The 13,184-nt window shown below is 43.1% G+C and overlaps 2 protein-coding genes across 2 annotated transcripts; one reads left to right on the forward strand and one right to left on the reverse strand.

Moving 5' to 3' along the window:
* Positions 1 to 189: 189 nt before the first annotated feature.
* On the forward strand, positions 190 to 1,305 carry uts2r4 (urotensin-2 receptor 4; the record flags this gene model as incomplete). The annotated part of the gene is made up of 1 exon (XM_080448721.1): positions 190 to 1,305. One exon carries the CDS (start codon positions 190 to 192, stop codon positions 1,303 to 1,305), a length of 1,116 nt encoding a protein of 371 aa, XP_080304847.1.
* A 3,444-nt stretch (positions 1,306 to 4,749) lies between these two features.
* Positions 4,750 to 9,600, reverse strand: lgals2b (lectin, galactoside-binding, soluble, 2b). The gene is made up of 4 exons (XM_080456133.1): positions 9,537 to 9,600; positions 6,775 to 6,848; positions 6,316 to 6,475; positions 4,750 to 5,064 (listed from the first exon to the last, which is right to left on the reverse strand). Exons 1-4 carry the CDS (start codon positions 9,537 to 9,539, stop codon positions 4,918 to 4,920), a joined length of 384 nt encoding a protein of 127 aa, XP_080312259.1. The 5' UTR covers positions 9,540 to 9,600; the 3' UTR covers positions 4,750 to 4,917.
* Between the last annotated feature and the right edge of the window lie 3,584 nt (positions 9,601 to 13,184).

Consider the following 13,184-nt stretch of genomic DNA (forward strand, 5'->3'; position numbering starts at 1 on the left):
TCATACAGTATGGAAGGTATACGGACTCGAAACCCCTTTACGATCCCATATGGGATCCAGCCCTTATGAGAATATGAGTGTATACCTATAATTTATTTAAAAAAATTAAAGAGAAAAAAAAGGAAAAAACGTAGTCTATCTCTTATTTCTGTGGGATACTGTGCGTTTCCAGTGAGCGTCTGACTTATCATGAACTGCACGCCTAACGTCACCATCATCCCACAACTTGGCCCGGTCCTCCTCAGCCCCGGGGCTGGGGGTAGTGGAAGTGGGTCCGGGGAGAGTGGCGGAGGAGGAGGAGGAGGAGGAGGAGGAGGAGGAGGAGGAGGAGGGGGAAACGGTGTGTGGGTGACATCCGTCCTTGGCACCACCTTGCTCACCATGTGTGCTTTAGGGGTGGCGGGTAACGTCTACACGCTGGCCATCACGCGCTCGGCCGCGCTGCACCGCACGGGCTCCATGTACGTGTACATCCTCAACCTGGCCCTGGCCGACCTGCTCTACCTCTCCACCATCCCGTTTGTGGTCTGCACCTACTTCGCCCACGACTGGCTGTTCGGCGAGGCGGGCTGTCGCATCCTCCTGAGCCTCGACCTCCTCACCATGCACGCCAGCGTCTTCGTGCTGGTCGCCATGAGCCTGGAGCGCTACCGCGCCGTGGCCAAGCCCTTTGCCGCCCGCAGGTCCTCGTCCCGCCGGCGCAGGCTGGCGGCGGGGGTCATCTGGGGGGCGGCGTTGGTCCTGACGCTCCCCATGATGGTGATGATCCGGCTGAAGGAGGGCAAGCCCAACGCCGCCGGCCTGGTGAAGAGGATCTGTTTCCCGACGTGGACCCCCGAGGCCTACAAGGCTTACATCACCGTCCTGTTTCTCACCAGCGTTTTGGTCCCCGGACTGGTGATCGTCGGACTGTACGCGGGGCTCGCCAAGCACTACTGGGCGGCCCAGGCCAGCTTCGTGGGTAGCAGCCGCTCGGCGCGGAGAAAAGGCCTCAAGCAGAGAGTTGTGTCCATGATCTTTAGCATCGTCGTGGCCTATTGGGCCTGTTTTCTGCCTTTTTGGGGGTGGCAGATGGCGGAGTTATTCTCTCCGGAGTCCCTCAGGGCGCTGTCTCCACTTACGCATAGTTACGTGAATTTCTTTGTCACGTGTCTGACCTACGGGAACAGTTGTATAAATCCGTTGCTCTACACTCTGCTGACCCGGAACTACAAAGACTATCTCGCCCAGAAGAGTCATCAGTCCACGGCGTCGAGCAGAGCTGACCCAGGGTCAGCCGTAACTACACCGATGCAAGACTTGTAGAGCATTGGTTCTTAAACTTTTTCATGTCAAGAACCCCCAAATTGACACTTATTAGCCTGCGGACCCCCATTTGAAAAGATATGCCAGGGACCCCCATAAGAAAGGATTTGTATGGCTTTAGCAGTAATTCTCAACCATTTTAATTTCAAGGACACCCAGTTTGACATGCATTACGCTACGGACCCCCATTTAATGGCATTTCTATCTCTGGGACCCCAATTTATATTGTAAAATCATTGTTAATTTAACTCGGGTGTACAAATGGAACCAAATGGACCCGTCAGGGTCCATTTGGTTCCATTTGTACACTCAGTTACAAACCCATAAGGGTCCATTTGTTTCCTAACTATCCATCATTTAGCTGGGGACCCCCTGGAACTCCCTCAAGGACCCCTTGTGGTCCCCGGACCCAACTTTGAGGACCAATGCTGTAGAGCAATGGTTTTCAACATTTTTCATTACAAGGACCCCCAGTTTAAGATCCATGCGGCCAATTAAGGACCCCAATTAGATACAATTTTTTAAATCTCTGGGACCCCAATCTACACTTAAATATTATCAGTGTTCATTTAACTCTGAGAGTACACATGGAACCAAATGGCCCCGTAAGGGTCCATTTGTACACTCTCGCGTTACAGACCCATAAGTTCCATTTGGACCCCTGGGTGGGTGGTTCCTGGACCCAACGTTGAAAAACACTGCTGTAGACAATTCTCATTGGACATAGAGTTTATACACTGTATAAGTGAAATGTTGACAATGTTGACGGTGATATAAGTATTTATGGACATAGTTGTTAGACAAATGAAACCACCTGCACACAAGTTATTTCTGCCAATCTGTCTTTGTGGTTTTAACATGCAAGGGTACCATAAGGGTGGGGGGCCCTGAATGGTTCAAGGGGCCCGGAGCTGGACAGGGGCCCTGGACACCAGGGCACCATAAGCATACTTGCAAATATGCAAATGTGAACTTCACCGATGACATGAACACTGATCCTTTTTTCTTGAACGTGTGCCTTCAGCCAGTTCTTTGTGTCCGTATTGCTTCCAAGATTATCAGACTTCCCACACGTTCTGATATGAGCAATAAGGCCATCACACGCTTATACTGTAGCTCTTACAATAACAAATGACACTGATCATCCCCTGTATCGCTACTTCCAACTCATGCCATCTGGGCGAAGATACAGAACCTTGAAGTCCAATCCAACTTCATTTATAGAGCACATTTTAAAACTACAGAGTTGACCAAAGTGCTGCACAGTAAGCATAACAGCAATAAAAACATAATGCAATACAAAAGAACACACAATACAATTAAACATGAATACAAATATCAATCAGGGTTTAAAAGCCAAGGAATAAAAATTAGTTTTATGATGGGTTTTAAAAACAGGTAGTGTGGGAGCCATGACATGACGAGGTAGCTGGTTCCACAGTTTGGGAGCTACAACTGAAAAGGCTCGCCGCCCTCTTTGCTTAATATAAGCCTCGTCTAGGGACGACAAGCAGCAATTGGTCAGCTGACCTCAGTGATCTCGATGGAACATAATTTAAGAAGATCAGACACAAACTGGTGCTAATCTATTTAAGGATTTAAAAACAAACAATAAAATCTTAAAATGCATTATAAAACGTACTGGGAGCCAGTGGAGGGAGGCCAGAATGGGGGTGATGTGTTCACGTTTCTGGGTTCCTGTTAAAAGGCGTGCTTCAGCGTTTTGAACTAGTTGCAGACGAGAGAGGGAGGCTTGGGTGATGCCGGCATCAAGGGGATTGCAGTAATCGAGGCGAGTCGTAATAAAAGCATGTATCACAAGTTACTAAAAGACGTGAAGTGGGAAAAGGTTCGTTTTAGTGGGAGTTTTGTCCCCTCAGCCATTGCGACATTAAACAAACTGCCCGTCGATAGGATGTTTTAGTTTTTTTTCCTGTATATAGTGGGGACCTCATGTTTTGACTTGGTGTTGTGTTGTGATATGTTGTTTTGTGCCATATGGTTACATGTTTTTTTTCTCGTTTTTGAACAGACTGAAGACAAATATCCCTTTGGGGACAATAAAGATGATTATTATTAAAATGTTGGGTTGACTATTTGAAAAAAGTTGCACTGTGTATCAGTTTGTCACTTGTTAGCAGTAAAAAACGTCTAAATGTGCTCATTATAATTTTACATTCATGATGCATCATTAAAAGGAACATCTTATCGTTTCTGATTTATGCACAGTTGGATAATAGGATGTCTTACCTTTGACAGGCACTGGCTGTACTGTCAGAAGACGTGTCTATTATGTAAGTTAATAGGCTGAATTACAATGAAAGAATTCTACGTGTCTAACCACTGTATGGTTTGACTGTTTAACAAAATCAAAATGTGTCAGTCCCAAAATACATTACAATACTTGTTCAGTGTGAATATTGATCACAAAAAAGTCTTAAGTAACCCTGACAATGTCTGCATGAATTTCCATGGACTTTCTCTAGCCAATCCTGGCAAACCCTCATACTACTATACAATTTGAGTGATCAACCTGACAACCCTGGAGATTTGACCATTGGGTATTTGAACAGTGGACGGAAAATATTTGGGTGTGGAATTGGTCCTCTGCCATGCCAATAGGTGGAGAACGCAATCCATTGTCAAAAATAACCATCCTATTCTTCCGAACCTCATTTAACCTCCCAGTGTAGCCTAACAAGTGCGCCACAAAGACAGAGAGAGAGCACAAACCGACACTCATGCATTTCATCTCCTGCCGGGGAATGTGTTCCCATCGTGCTACATTCCTCAGCCCTGGGCCACGGCTCTCTTTGAGTCCATCTGCAAATTGTGCCTGCAGGAATGTTCTTCATCTCACCACAGCCATAAATCATTCCAAATCATTAAGATGAATACGTTTCCCCCCCCGTCCCAGTCTAGCCCGAATCTATAGTCTAATTGAGTGCATTATAGTTTGATGACTGTTCACAGACAGGAGCAATTATTTTTCTCCATTAACAACTGCTCTGCAACCAGTTTAACAGGGTGCTCTTGGGTTTAAACTAACTTGTAAGAGTAGACAATCATTGTAGTGAAAGAATTAACACAAGCACACCAGTCTAATAAACAGCCACATATCATATCTGCATGATGTCATGATATTGGTCTGTAGCTGGAACGTGAATAGGAGATTGTGTGTGCGTGTACAGGCTTGTGTGTGTACAGGCTTTCGTGTAAGAGCGACAGGGGGTGACGCAAACAAAAATATTGCAAAGAACATCACAATTAAAACTGGACATAATAGAAAAATAGAGCAATAAACAAAATTATACTTGTTTCACAGTGTTTTTAATTAATATTTCAAAGAGGCTTACAGACATGTTAGTGAAATGCATTGAGGTTAGCCTTGGTTTGGTGTCCTCTTGAGGCCATTTCCTGTCACTACATGTATTGGCTGTCTAGATCTTAATGAATTCTGTTTTTATTATTAACTAGTTTCAGAAAGAAAAACAATGGATGAAGAGCCAGGTTGACCAGGCTCAGAGTGCTGTTAAGCTGGAACATTTTACACAGATTTCACAGTCAGGTATTTTTCTCTATCAGCTACGGGAGTCAGGGAGAGGTGAACTTCTACTTTAGCTTGATGCCAATGATCTTAGCGTCACCGGTGACCGAGAAATGCTTGTACTTGACGTCGCCAAGGCGATTGGGGAAGTGCATCATGCTCTCATCAGGAAGTTTGATGTAAAACGTATCCGAGGTGTAGTTGATGTAGAACTGTGGGATTAGGGACAGAGAGGAAGAAAACAAAATTTAATAATGGTGTGGCCTCCCTCTCCAATTTTTGACCATATAAGTTACTATATGTACAATTGGTGAACAAAGCTGCACACAACGCAATGTTCAGTGGTGAAGCCAGACAGGACAAATCTGGGATGGAATCGTCCCCAAACTGGCTGCTTGTGGGCATGTCGACTAGTGTGGTGGTGACGGCCTATATCTCCTTTGGCTAAATGGAAATATCCATCTTTATGAAGACTTCACCTACAAAACTGCTTCATAAGAAATGTTGGTGCATCTAAAGAATCCCCCCCCCCCCCCCCCACAACATTTTTCATGCTTTTGACAAATCTCACTTTACTATGCAATCCCTGGTTGGTTGGGCAGACTGTTTATGCCATTCAGTTCTTTTTACATCATACTCCTATCAGTGTGTGCTGTGATTGGTTGAGGGGACAGATATAGTCTACGGTAGATACAGACGCCGTTTGGTCTTTGGCGCCATAAAATATAATCTACTTTTACTCATTAGGTTCAAAGTTTAGTTGAGAGGGTCTGACATAAAATACTAAATATGGATTGAGCCAAGTGTCAATCAAGGGCATAATTTGCAGCACTTTCACTTTGACACCAAGCAGAGCTAGACTGTCATTTTGGGAGAAGCAATCTCTGTCAGCAACCGATGACATTTTATGAGACAATAAAACCCCTCATATAGTTATGATAGATGGCATCATCAGTGTAACATGTGGACAGTGCAAGGGCAGAGTCCTAAACATGCCATAGCAAAGCACAGGTATAATATTGCTAATGTCTGCTGACTCATGGTTTATGAAGCTTAATTTATGTAACATAAATCATTGTATTAAATATGGGAACAACAGTACAGATACTATCACATTTGTTTTGTCATTTTTACTATAAAGTTATTTTTTGGTATAGTATACTGCACTTTGGCATATTTAATTGAAACTGTCACAGTGACAATACTTGATAAATGTGAATTTTCAATTCCTATTCCACTTTACTTAAGCCAATTTAGTATGTTTACATAGTATTTCAAGGCAATCGGCGTGCATGCTTCTTACATGCAAGTAAAGTCAACCAATTAGATTTTATATGCTTTTAGTGTCAAGCAAAAGTTAAAATACAACATCTTATCACCCTTTCATCACTTTACTTAACAAGATGGTTGATCCAAAAGATATTTCACTAAGACAGTCACAAAACTGCAAATACCACACACACCTTTTGCTCCTCCCCACGTGAGAAAGGGACATTTTCATCACGCTGCTCGTCCATCCAGTCCCCACCAGAACACGAGTTGCAGACGATGACATGGGGATCAAAACGGGGGTTGAAGTGCAGCGCAATGTTGTGCTCGTCATGACCGATGTTGATGGCAAAACTAGTGGTATAAGGCATGAAGACAACAGAAAGGGGTTTATGCTTATACACAAAACACACATTTAGTTTAAATCACTGGTTCCAAAACACTGGGTCAGGACCCATTTGTGGCGTTGTAAGCTTGTAGATCTGCCATTTTCACTAGTTTAGGTGACTGGGGAGACAGCAACATTTTTTGGGAGTCTCGAGCTAAAAAGTTTGGGAACCACTGGTTTAAGTCATCTTCGATTAAATAGTGACAGAGAGCTGAGTTATTATAGGAGGAGTTTAAATTACTTTTATGTCATGGGGAATACTTACGATTCACAGTCATCCTTGGGCTTCACTCTGATCTTAAATTCCATCCCCTCCTTGAATGTCATGTTGGTGACTTTCTGTAAATAAGGAAACAAAAAAACATTATCGTTATAAAAACATGGATGGACAATCAAACCAATAAACTTTTAATGGAATTAAATCAACGCCAAGGGGTCAGGAGGCCTGTGATTCCATTAAAACCGGGAAAGCAGCCATGCCATTTTAGACTTTTGGCATAACACTTCAGACACTCTTGGACTTTGGCATCTTAGGTCTACTAAAGGTCTGAGTGGGCCAGGGTTTAAACTAGGACTCCAATATAAAAAAACCACTTCTGTGAAAGACGCAGGTGCAAACCTATACCGTTACAGATAAGTGACAAAGATACTGAATAGGTGGGCTACTGAATAAGTGAGCTAGCCTGGCTTAAGATAGCACCAGAATGTACTGTATATTAAAACCTGCAGTATGGGAGGGGGTTTTAGGCATGTGTTGAAACAATGGTGACAAGGATGTGGGACGTTAAATAGGTTGGTTATTATCTAGTGCTGTGTAGATGATCAACCAGGGTGGGACAGTGTAATGGGGGCTATAAAAACCATGAAACGGGAAGGAGAGATGTTTGGTCACAGAGGCGCAGTCATCACGAGTAGATAGTAAAAGCATAAAATGATGCATCATAAAATGATGCATCATTCTGGAATATTCTGCCATGACAGACTGTGACAATACATCATGCATCATGTCACGCCTTTATATAGACAGTGTTCCTTTGTAATGAGGAACCACACGAACCCTAGCTTCCCTATTCTGGTTAAGTCATAATAGGCAAACGTTCGACAGAAATATCAGATCTACAAGCTCACAACAAGTTACAGCACGGCACGTTGTGTGTGAGCTTGAAGATAGGCAAATATTTGGTGTAGAGGGAAAAAGGGAGGGGCCAGTTAAGAGTTTGTAGTTAACCCCTATACTTTTAGTCCCCCCAGCGGTCTATACTAGGCCCCTTCCCCCGAGAATAGTTACTGATCAACCTGGGGGCCATGGGAAAATCAATTAAATAGAGATGTGATTATTTGAGCACACACACACACACACACACACACACACGTTAGTATTGGGAACTTAGTATTACAACAATTTCTAAAGATATTACTTATTACTCTGTTCTCCCCGGAACAAGATTGCAATCTACTCTAACGCTAAGATATATAATCATCGTTATCTACTGTAAATAGACAATTAAACTACATATATATTCATCATTATTATAGTTGCCATGTTATCACATTAAGATAAGACCTTTATTGAGCCTGCGGGGGAAATTCAGGCGCCAAAGACAGTACGGCAGTTAAGAACAGAGGTTACAGGGCAAGGAGGGAAAAAAAACAGAGTAAAATGACTATGCTTTTAGTGTGCGCGTCTGTTATAAATGTTGACTACTAGAACTATTGATTGGCTATATCGCCCTCCCCATCAGGTGATCAGTGTCCCTGGCATCACCTGACAGTTGCAGTGCTAGCCAGACTTCAACAATATCCTCCCCTGCATCTCTACTGGTGCCACACCCTGAACTACACACCAGTCTGCTCCTATCTCACATCAATACTAGTTTATCATTGACCATATACACCGGTGTAGAGCCTTGCACTGGAGGACAATGTTCCAATCATTTGTATTTCGAGACTCATTACAGAAAACACAGGGGGGGGGGGGGGGGGGAAGAGAGGGATAGTATCATCCATGCAATATTAATATTTAAAGCAGTGGCTATTATGCATCCAGATTATAATATAGAATAGGAATATAATCTATACAAGCAACTAGGAGGATGTAGAGTACAGTGGTCAAACTAATTAATTCTCAGAATAATGGGCTGTCCACACACACTATCATCATAGTTGTGGTTTGAACTCTTGCCATCCACATAATAGTTATAGTGCTCATATAGTGCTTGGTGTGGACAGCCCTTTAGTGTAATACATATTCCGGTGTCTTTAGATTAATCCGGTACAATCAGTGCTGAAATAACAGACAGGGAGAGCAATGGTTGAAGGGCTCTTGATTGTTCCTGTACAACATTGTGTGTTCGGCTTACTATACAATCCTGAGTTTTAATTCCAACTCTGAGAGTGTACAAATGTAACCCAATGGACCCATAAGGGATTGCAAACTTGGTTAAAGTGGTACACTCAAAATTAAAAACATCACTTCAAATCATCACAATGACAATTACCATCTAATCTGTCCAAGTAAATATATTTTCTTCAATTATTTACAAGAGAAGTTCCTCTTACTACAAGACAAACATTGGAAACCTGCCAGTGAATACTGGTAGCTTCAATAACAGATAATAGCAATATTCTTTGTTCTTACAACACTGAAACAATGATTTCTGTAAATAATTCATTAAACATTGACACACATTTTACAAAGTGGAAAGGGTGTAGGCCTTGTTTGACTGAACCCATTAACCTTAAACCTGAGTCAAATTAATTAGACTGATGAGCTTGGGTGTGACTACACACCGGTTGTGCAGCGATAAAGCAGCCATACCCAAACACACATTCAAAGAGACAGAGACAAGAGTCTATCAGGATACATATTGTATCTTCTTATTTCCACTATGGTACAGTCACAACTAGGCAATCATTGTGTTGCTATAGAGGACTTTGATCAAAGAACCTCTGCTTTCATCCGTCTTACCATTGAGCCGGTCACAGTAAGCTAGTTGTTTGATCCTATGGCACACAGTGTCCACTTACCATCTTTGCTGTCTTCGGTGGCAGACCCCTCAGTGGAAACTATGTAGCCAGGTGAATGGTTTATATTGACTGACAGCAGGGGAGAGCAGTGAACAATCAATATGGGACATGTTGTAAAGATCCTAGCCAATCAGTATAATTACAGCATTGAGTCTCATTGGCTAGGGCCTAGGCCAATGAGAGGGCCTAGGCCCTAGGCTGTGTTTTACACCATGCAAGCCAATATTGAGCAGAAAGTAACCAATAATAACAGGGTTGAAAACCCATGGCCAATCAGATTTAAGAATATGCCAGCATGAGTGTCTCATTATTTTAGTTAGCCATGGATTACAAACTACAGAGCAGAACAAGAGTGCAAGGGTGAACTAGAAATAAATCAGCCTGGGAAATGAAATTACTTCAATTATTTTAAATATGAATATTTGTTATTGTTATATGGAAAAAAAGTTGTGAAAGCCAATCAACCAGCTGATCAGTCAGTCCATCAAATAAATACTAAAAAAGCAAAAAAGGGCACTTGTCACCAACACACATTATTCCCACTCTTCTCATTCCGCTGCCATCACTATGTATGTATATAAGTTGGACCAAACTACCAATATAGAGTTTAATTATAATAATAAAATGTAGATCTGCTATTTTCAAAAGATTGTTATACATTCTATTAATTAGAAACCTTGTGAAATGGGACATTCTGCATAATAGTACTTTCTACTTTTGGTACTTTAAGTACATTTTGATACCAATACTTTTGTACTTTTACTTAAGTAAAAAATTTGAGTACTTTTTCCACCACTGCACTCCTTTACACCAGGCCACTTTGGCCAGTGTAAATCTGATTTAAAGTAGGCCTTATGAAATGTATGTACCTACATAAATATAATGGTGACAGTAACAATAAGAACAGTAATATCCTACTTTTGTCCAAAATGTTAAAGAATAATATATATTTGAAAAATGGTCTTAAGTAATGTAAAGTATGCATGATGTGACCATGCAAGGTACATGATTGATTGATTGATTGATGTACTTTATTTAGTAAGACATGAGAATAGTATATATGTTACAGGGTGAATGGAGAACCAGGGTGATTGAAGAAGGCTCGCTTGTTTTTACCACCCACCCAGCAATTGTGTAGAAGGAACACTAGAGGGAGCCACACGCCAGGCTTGTGCACAAGCATATGGCCGCGACCACACACACACACACACACACACACACACAGTCACACACACGCGCGCGCGCGCACGCACACGCGCACGCGCTCATGCTTTCAATGGACTGTTAAGATACTTTTATTGTGTTCTGCTGGCTTTTGTTTTAGTTTCTCCCTGACACACACACACACACACACACACACACACACACACACACACACACACACACACACACACACACACACACACACACACACACACAGTGATCCATGAAAAGAACTATTCTGTCCCTATCGGTTTACAACTCAAACGGCGCTGAGTCGACAAGTGGAGCATCGGCCGGGTCAGCGCGGGCACTCGCGCCTGGAGGCGCGAGGGCGCGCTTCCTCGGCCTCAAGCTCCACTTGTCGGCGCGCCTCCGTCGTGGACAAGCGTGTGCGTGTGCACGCGTGTTCAGCGTTCCCCTAGCGTAGCTTCCTGGTTGCTATGTGGGGGGGAACAACAAAAGACAGGTCCCCGTCGGCACATCAAAGCCCCGCCTCTCCGCGTTCTCCTTCTCCTCCTCGGAGGAGGAGGACGGTTTATTTCGCGAGGAGGAACTCCTCCTCGCGAAATAAACCGTCCTCCTTCTCAGAAGGAGGACGGTTTATTTCGCGAGGAGGAGCTCCTCCTCGCCTCACGTAATAAACCCCCGCCTCGCAGTGCCGCGTCCTCCTTCTCCTCCTCCTCCTCGCGAGCCTCGCTAATAAACCCTGTCTCGAAAAGCCCCGCATCGCCCCGAAGCCCCGTGCCTAAAAACAAGCGCTCTGTCTTCAATCACCCTGGCTCTCCAAACACCCTGTGACATATGTTATATACAAGGTCTACTAAACTGGAAAACTCATTAAGCACTGAGCTTGTTTAAGATGAGAACCCCAAGCACACAAATCATGATGACATATAAGAGACAGACAGATATACACACTACTATACAGAATGTCGTACAATCAGTTTACAGGTTACTGGTATGAAAAGTGAAAAATATGTACAAAAGAAGAAAGAGAGAGGGGGGGGGGGTAGGGGGGTAGGTTAGGTTAGGACATGGGGTAGGTTAGGACTTGGACAGGGGCCATTTTTGAATTGCAGCCTCCTGAAGGTGTATCTTTAGGGCAGTTTTGAAAGTGAGTAGGGTTTTACACTCCTTTACTCCTTTTGGTAGGGCATTCCACATTTTTGATGAATAGCATGAGAACGAGTTCATTCCCTTTGTTAAGCCAAATCTGGGTTGAACATGATTTGTGGAGCTGCCTCTGGTGTTATGATCATGGACTATACAATGGACATTTTGGAAGTATTTTGACAAATATAGGGGGATCCCAATGTTGTGGTGTATCTTGAAGACCAGGCCCATAGCAAGTTGCTGTACTCTGTCCTCAACCCTAAGCCATCCAATCCTAGCAAAATGAGCAGGGGTTAGATGGGTTTTGTGATTGAGACCAAGAAGTAGCCTTACAAGTTTGTTTTGGGATGTTTGGAGCCTTGTTTTTAAGGCCTTGGAGGTGTTGTGATACCATGAAGTACATGCATAATCATAATGACCTTGTATGAGGACCCCTGCAATAATCTTCAGAGTATTCTTACTGACTAGACGATCAATCCTCCACAAATAGCGTGTTGTTTGGTTGACCTTTTTGATCACTCTTTCAGCGTTTTTGTTACCGGAGAGGTTTGCCTCCAAGATGGAACCCAGGTAGGTAATTTCCTCCTTTCTTGTGATAACATCATCACCCACTTTGATCGTGAAACTCTCAGCCTTGCTAAGGTTAGGACTGGACCCAAAGAGGATGGATTCAGTTTTACCCATGTGTAATGAAAGTTTGTTGTCGGAGAGCCAGATGCAGATCTTGTTGAGTTCAGTGCTGAGTTTTCTCAACCTGCAGCCTGTCCCTGTCCGAGACCAGCAGAGCCGAGTCATCTGCGAACAGGAACAGTTTGCAGTCGCAAGCTGAAGACATATCATTCACATATATCAGGAACAGTAAAGGTCCTAGTATACTTCCTTGAGGAACACCACAAGTCACTGGGAGGGGAGGGGACTGGGTGCCGTTTACTTCCACCACTTGCTCCCTCCCTTCCAGGTAGGATCTCATCCAGTTCACCGACGTATCATCAAAACCTATTGCTTTGAGCTTATTGATCATTATCAGACTTAATTGTATCCTTCAACTTCTTGTTTATGCCCCAAAATGACTGGATATACAGGTTTTGTAGCAATTTGTAGAAATATTAGACCACAATTGTCGAATGTTTAAGCATGTTCTAATCATGTATACTTTACTTTACTTACATTTTGGAAGAAATTGCCAATTTAACACAGAGGTTACCATTGCGGATGTTTGTTTTTGTTTGTAATTGTGTGGTAAATTACAACCAGTGGTTGTAATTCATATTATATAATAAAAAAGAAAAAGCATGCCACCTGCTGCCAAAAACAAGGTCACGGATCTCCACG

This window comes from Gymnoscopelus braueri, assembly GCF_963280865.1.
Source record: "Gymnoscopelus braueri genome assembly, chromosome: 2".
Taxonomy (NCBI): domain Eukaryota; kingdom Metazoa; phylum Chordata; class Actinopteri; order Myctophiformes; family Myctophidae; genus Gymnoscopelus; species Gymnoscopelus braueri.

Bases quoted from the DNA above. Each gene is read 5' to 3' on its own strand.
- lgals2b (XM_080456133.1), bottom strand. The intron at 6,476-6,774 runs GTAAGTATTCCC...TTATACCACTAG, and splicing joins CCCAAGGATGACTGTGAATC to TTTTGCCATCAACATCGGTC. The intron at 5,065-6,315 runs GTGTGTGTGGTA...CTAATCCCACAG, and splicing joins CACGTGGGGAGGAGCAAAAG to TTCTACATCAACTACACCTC.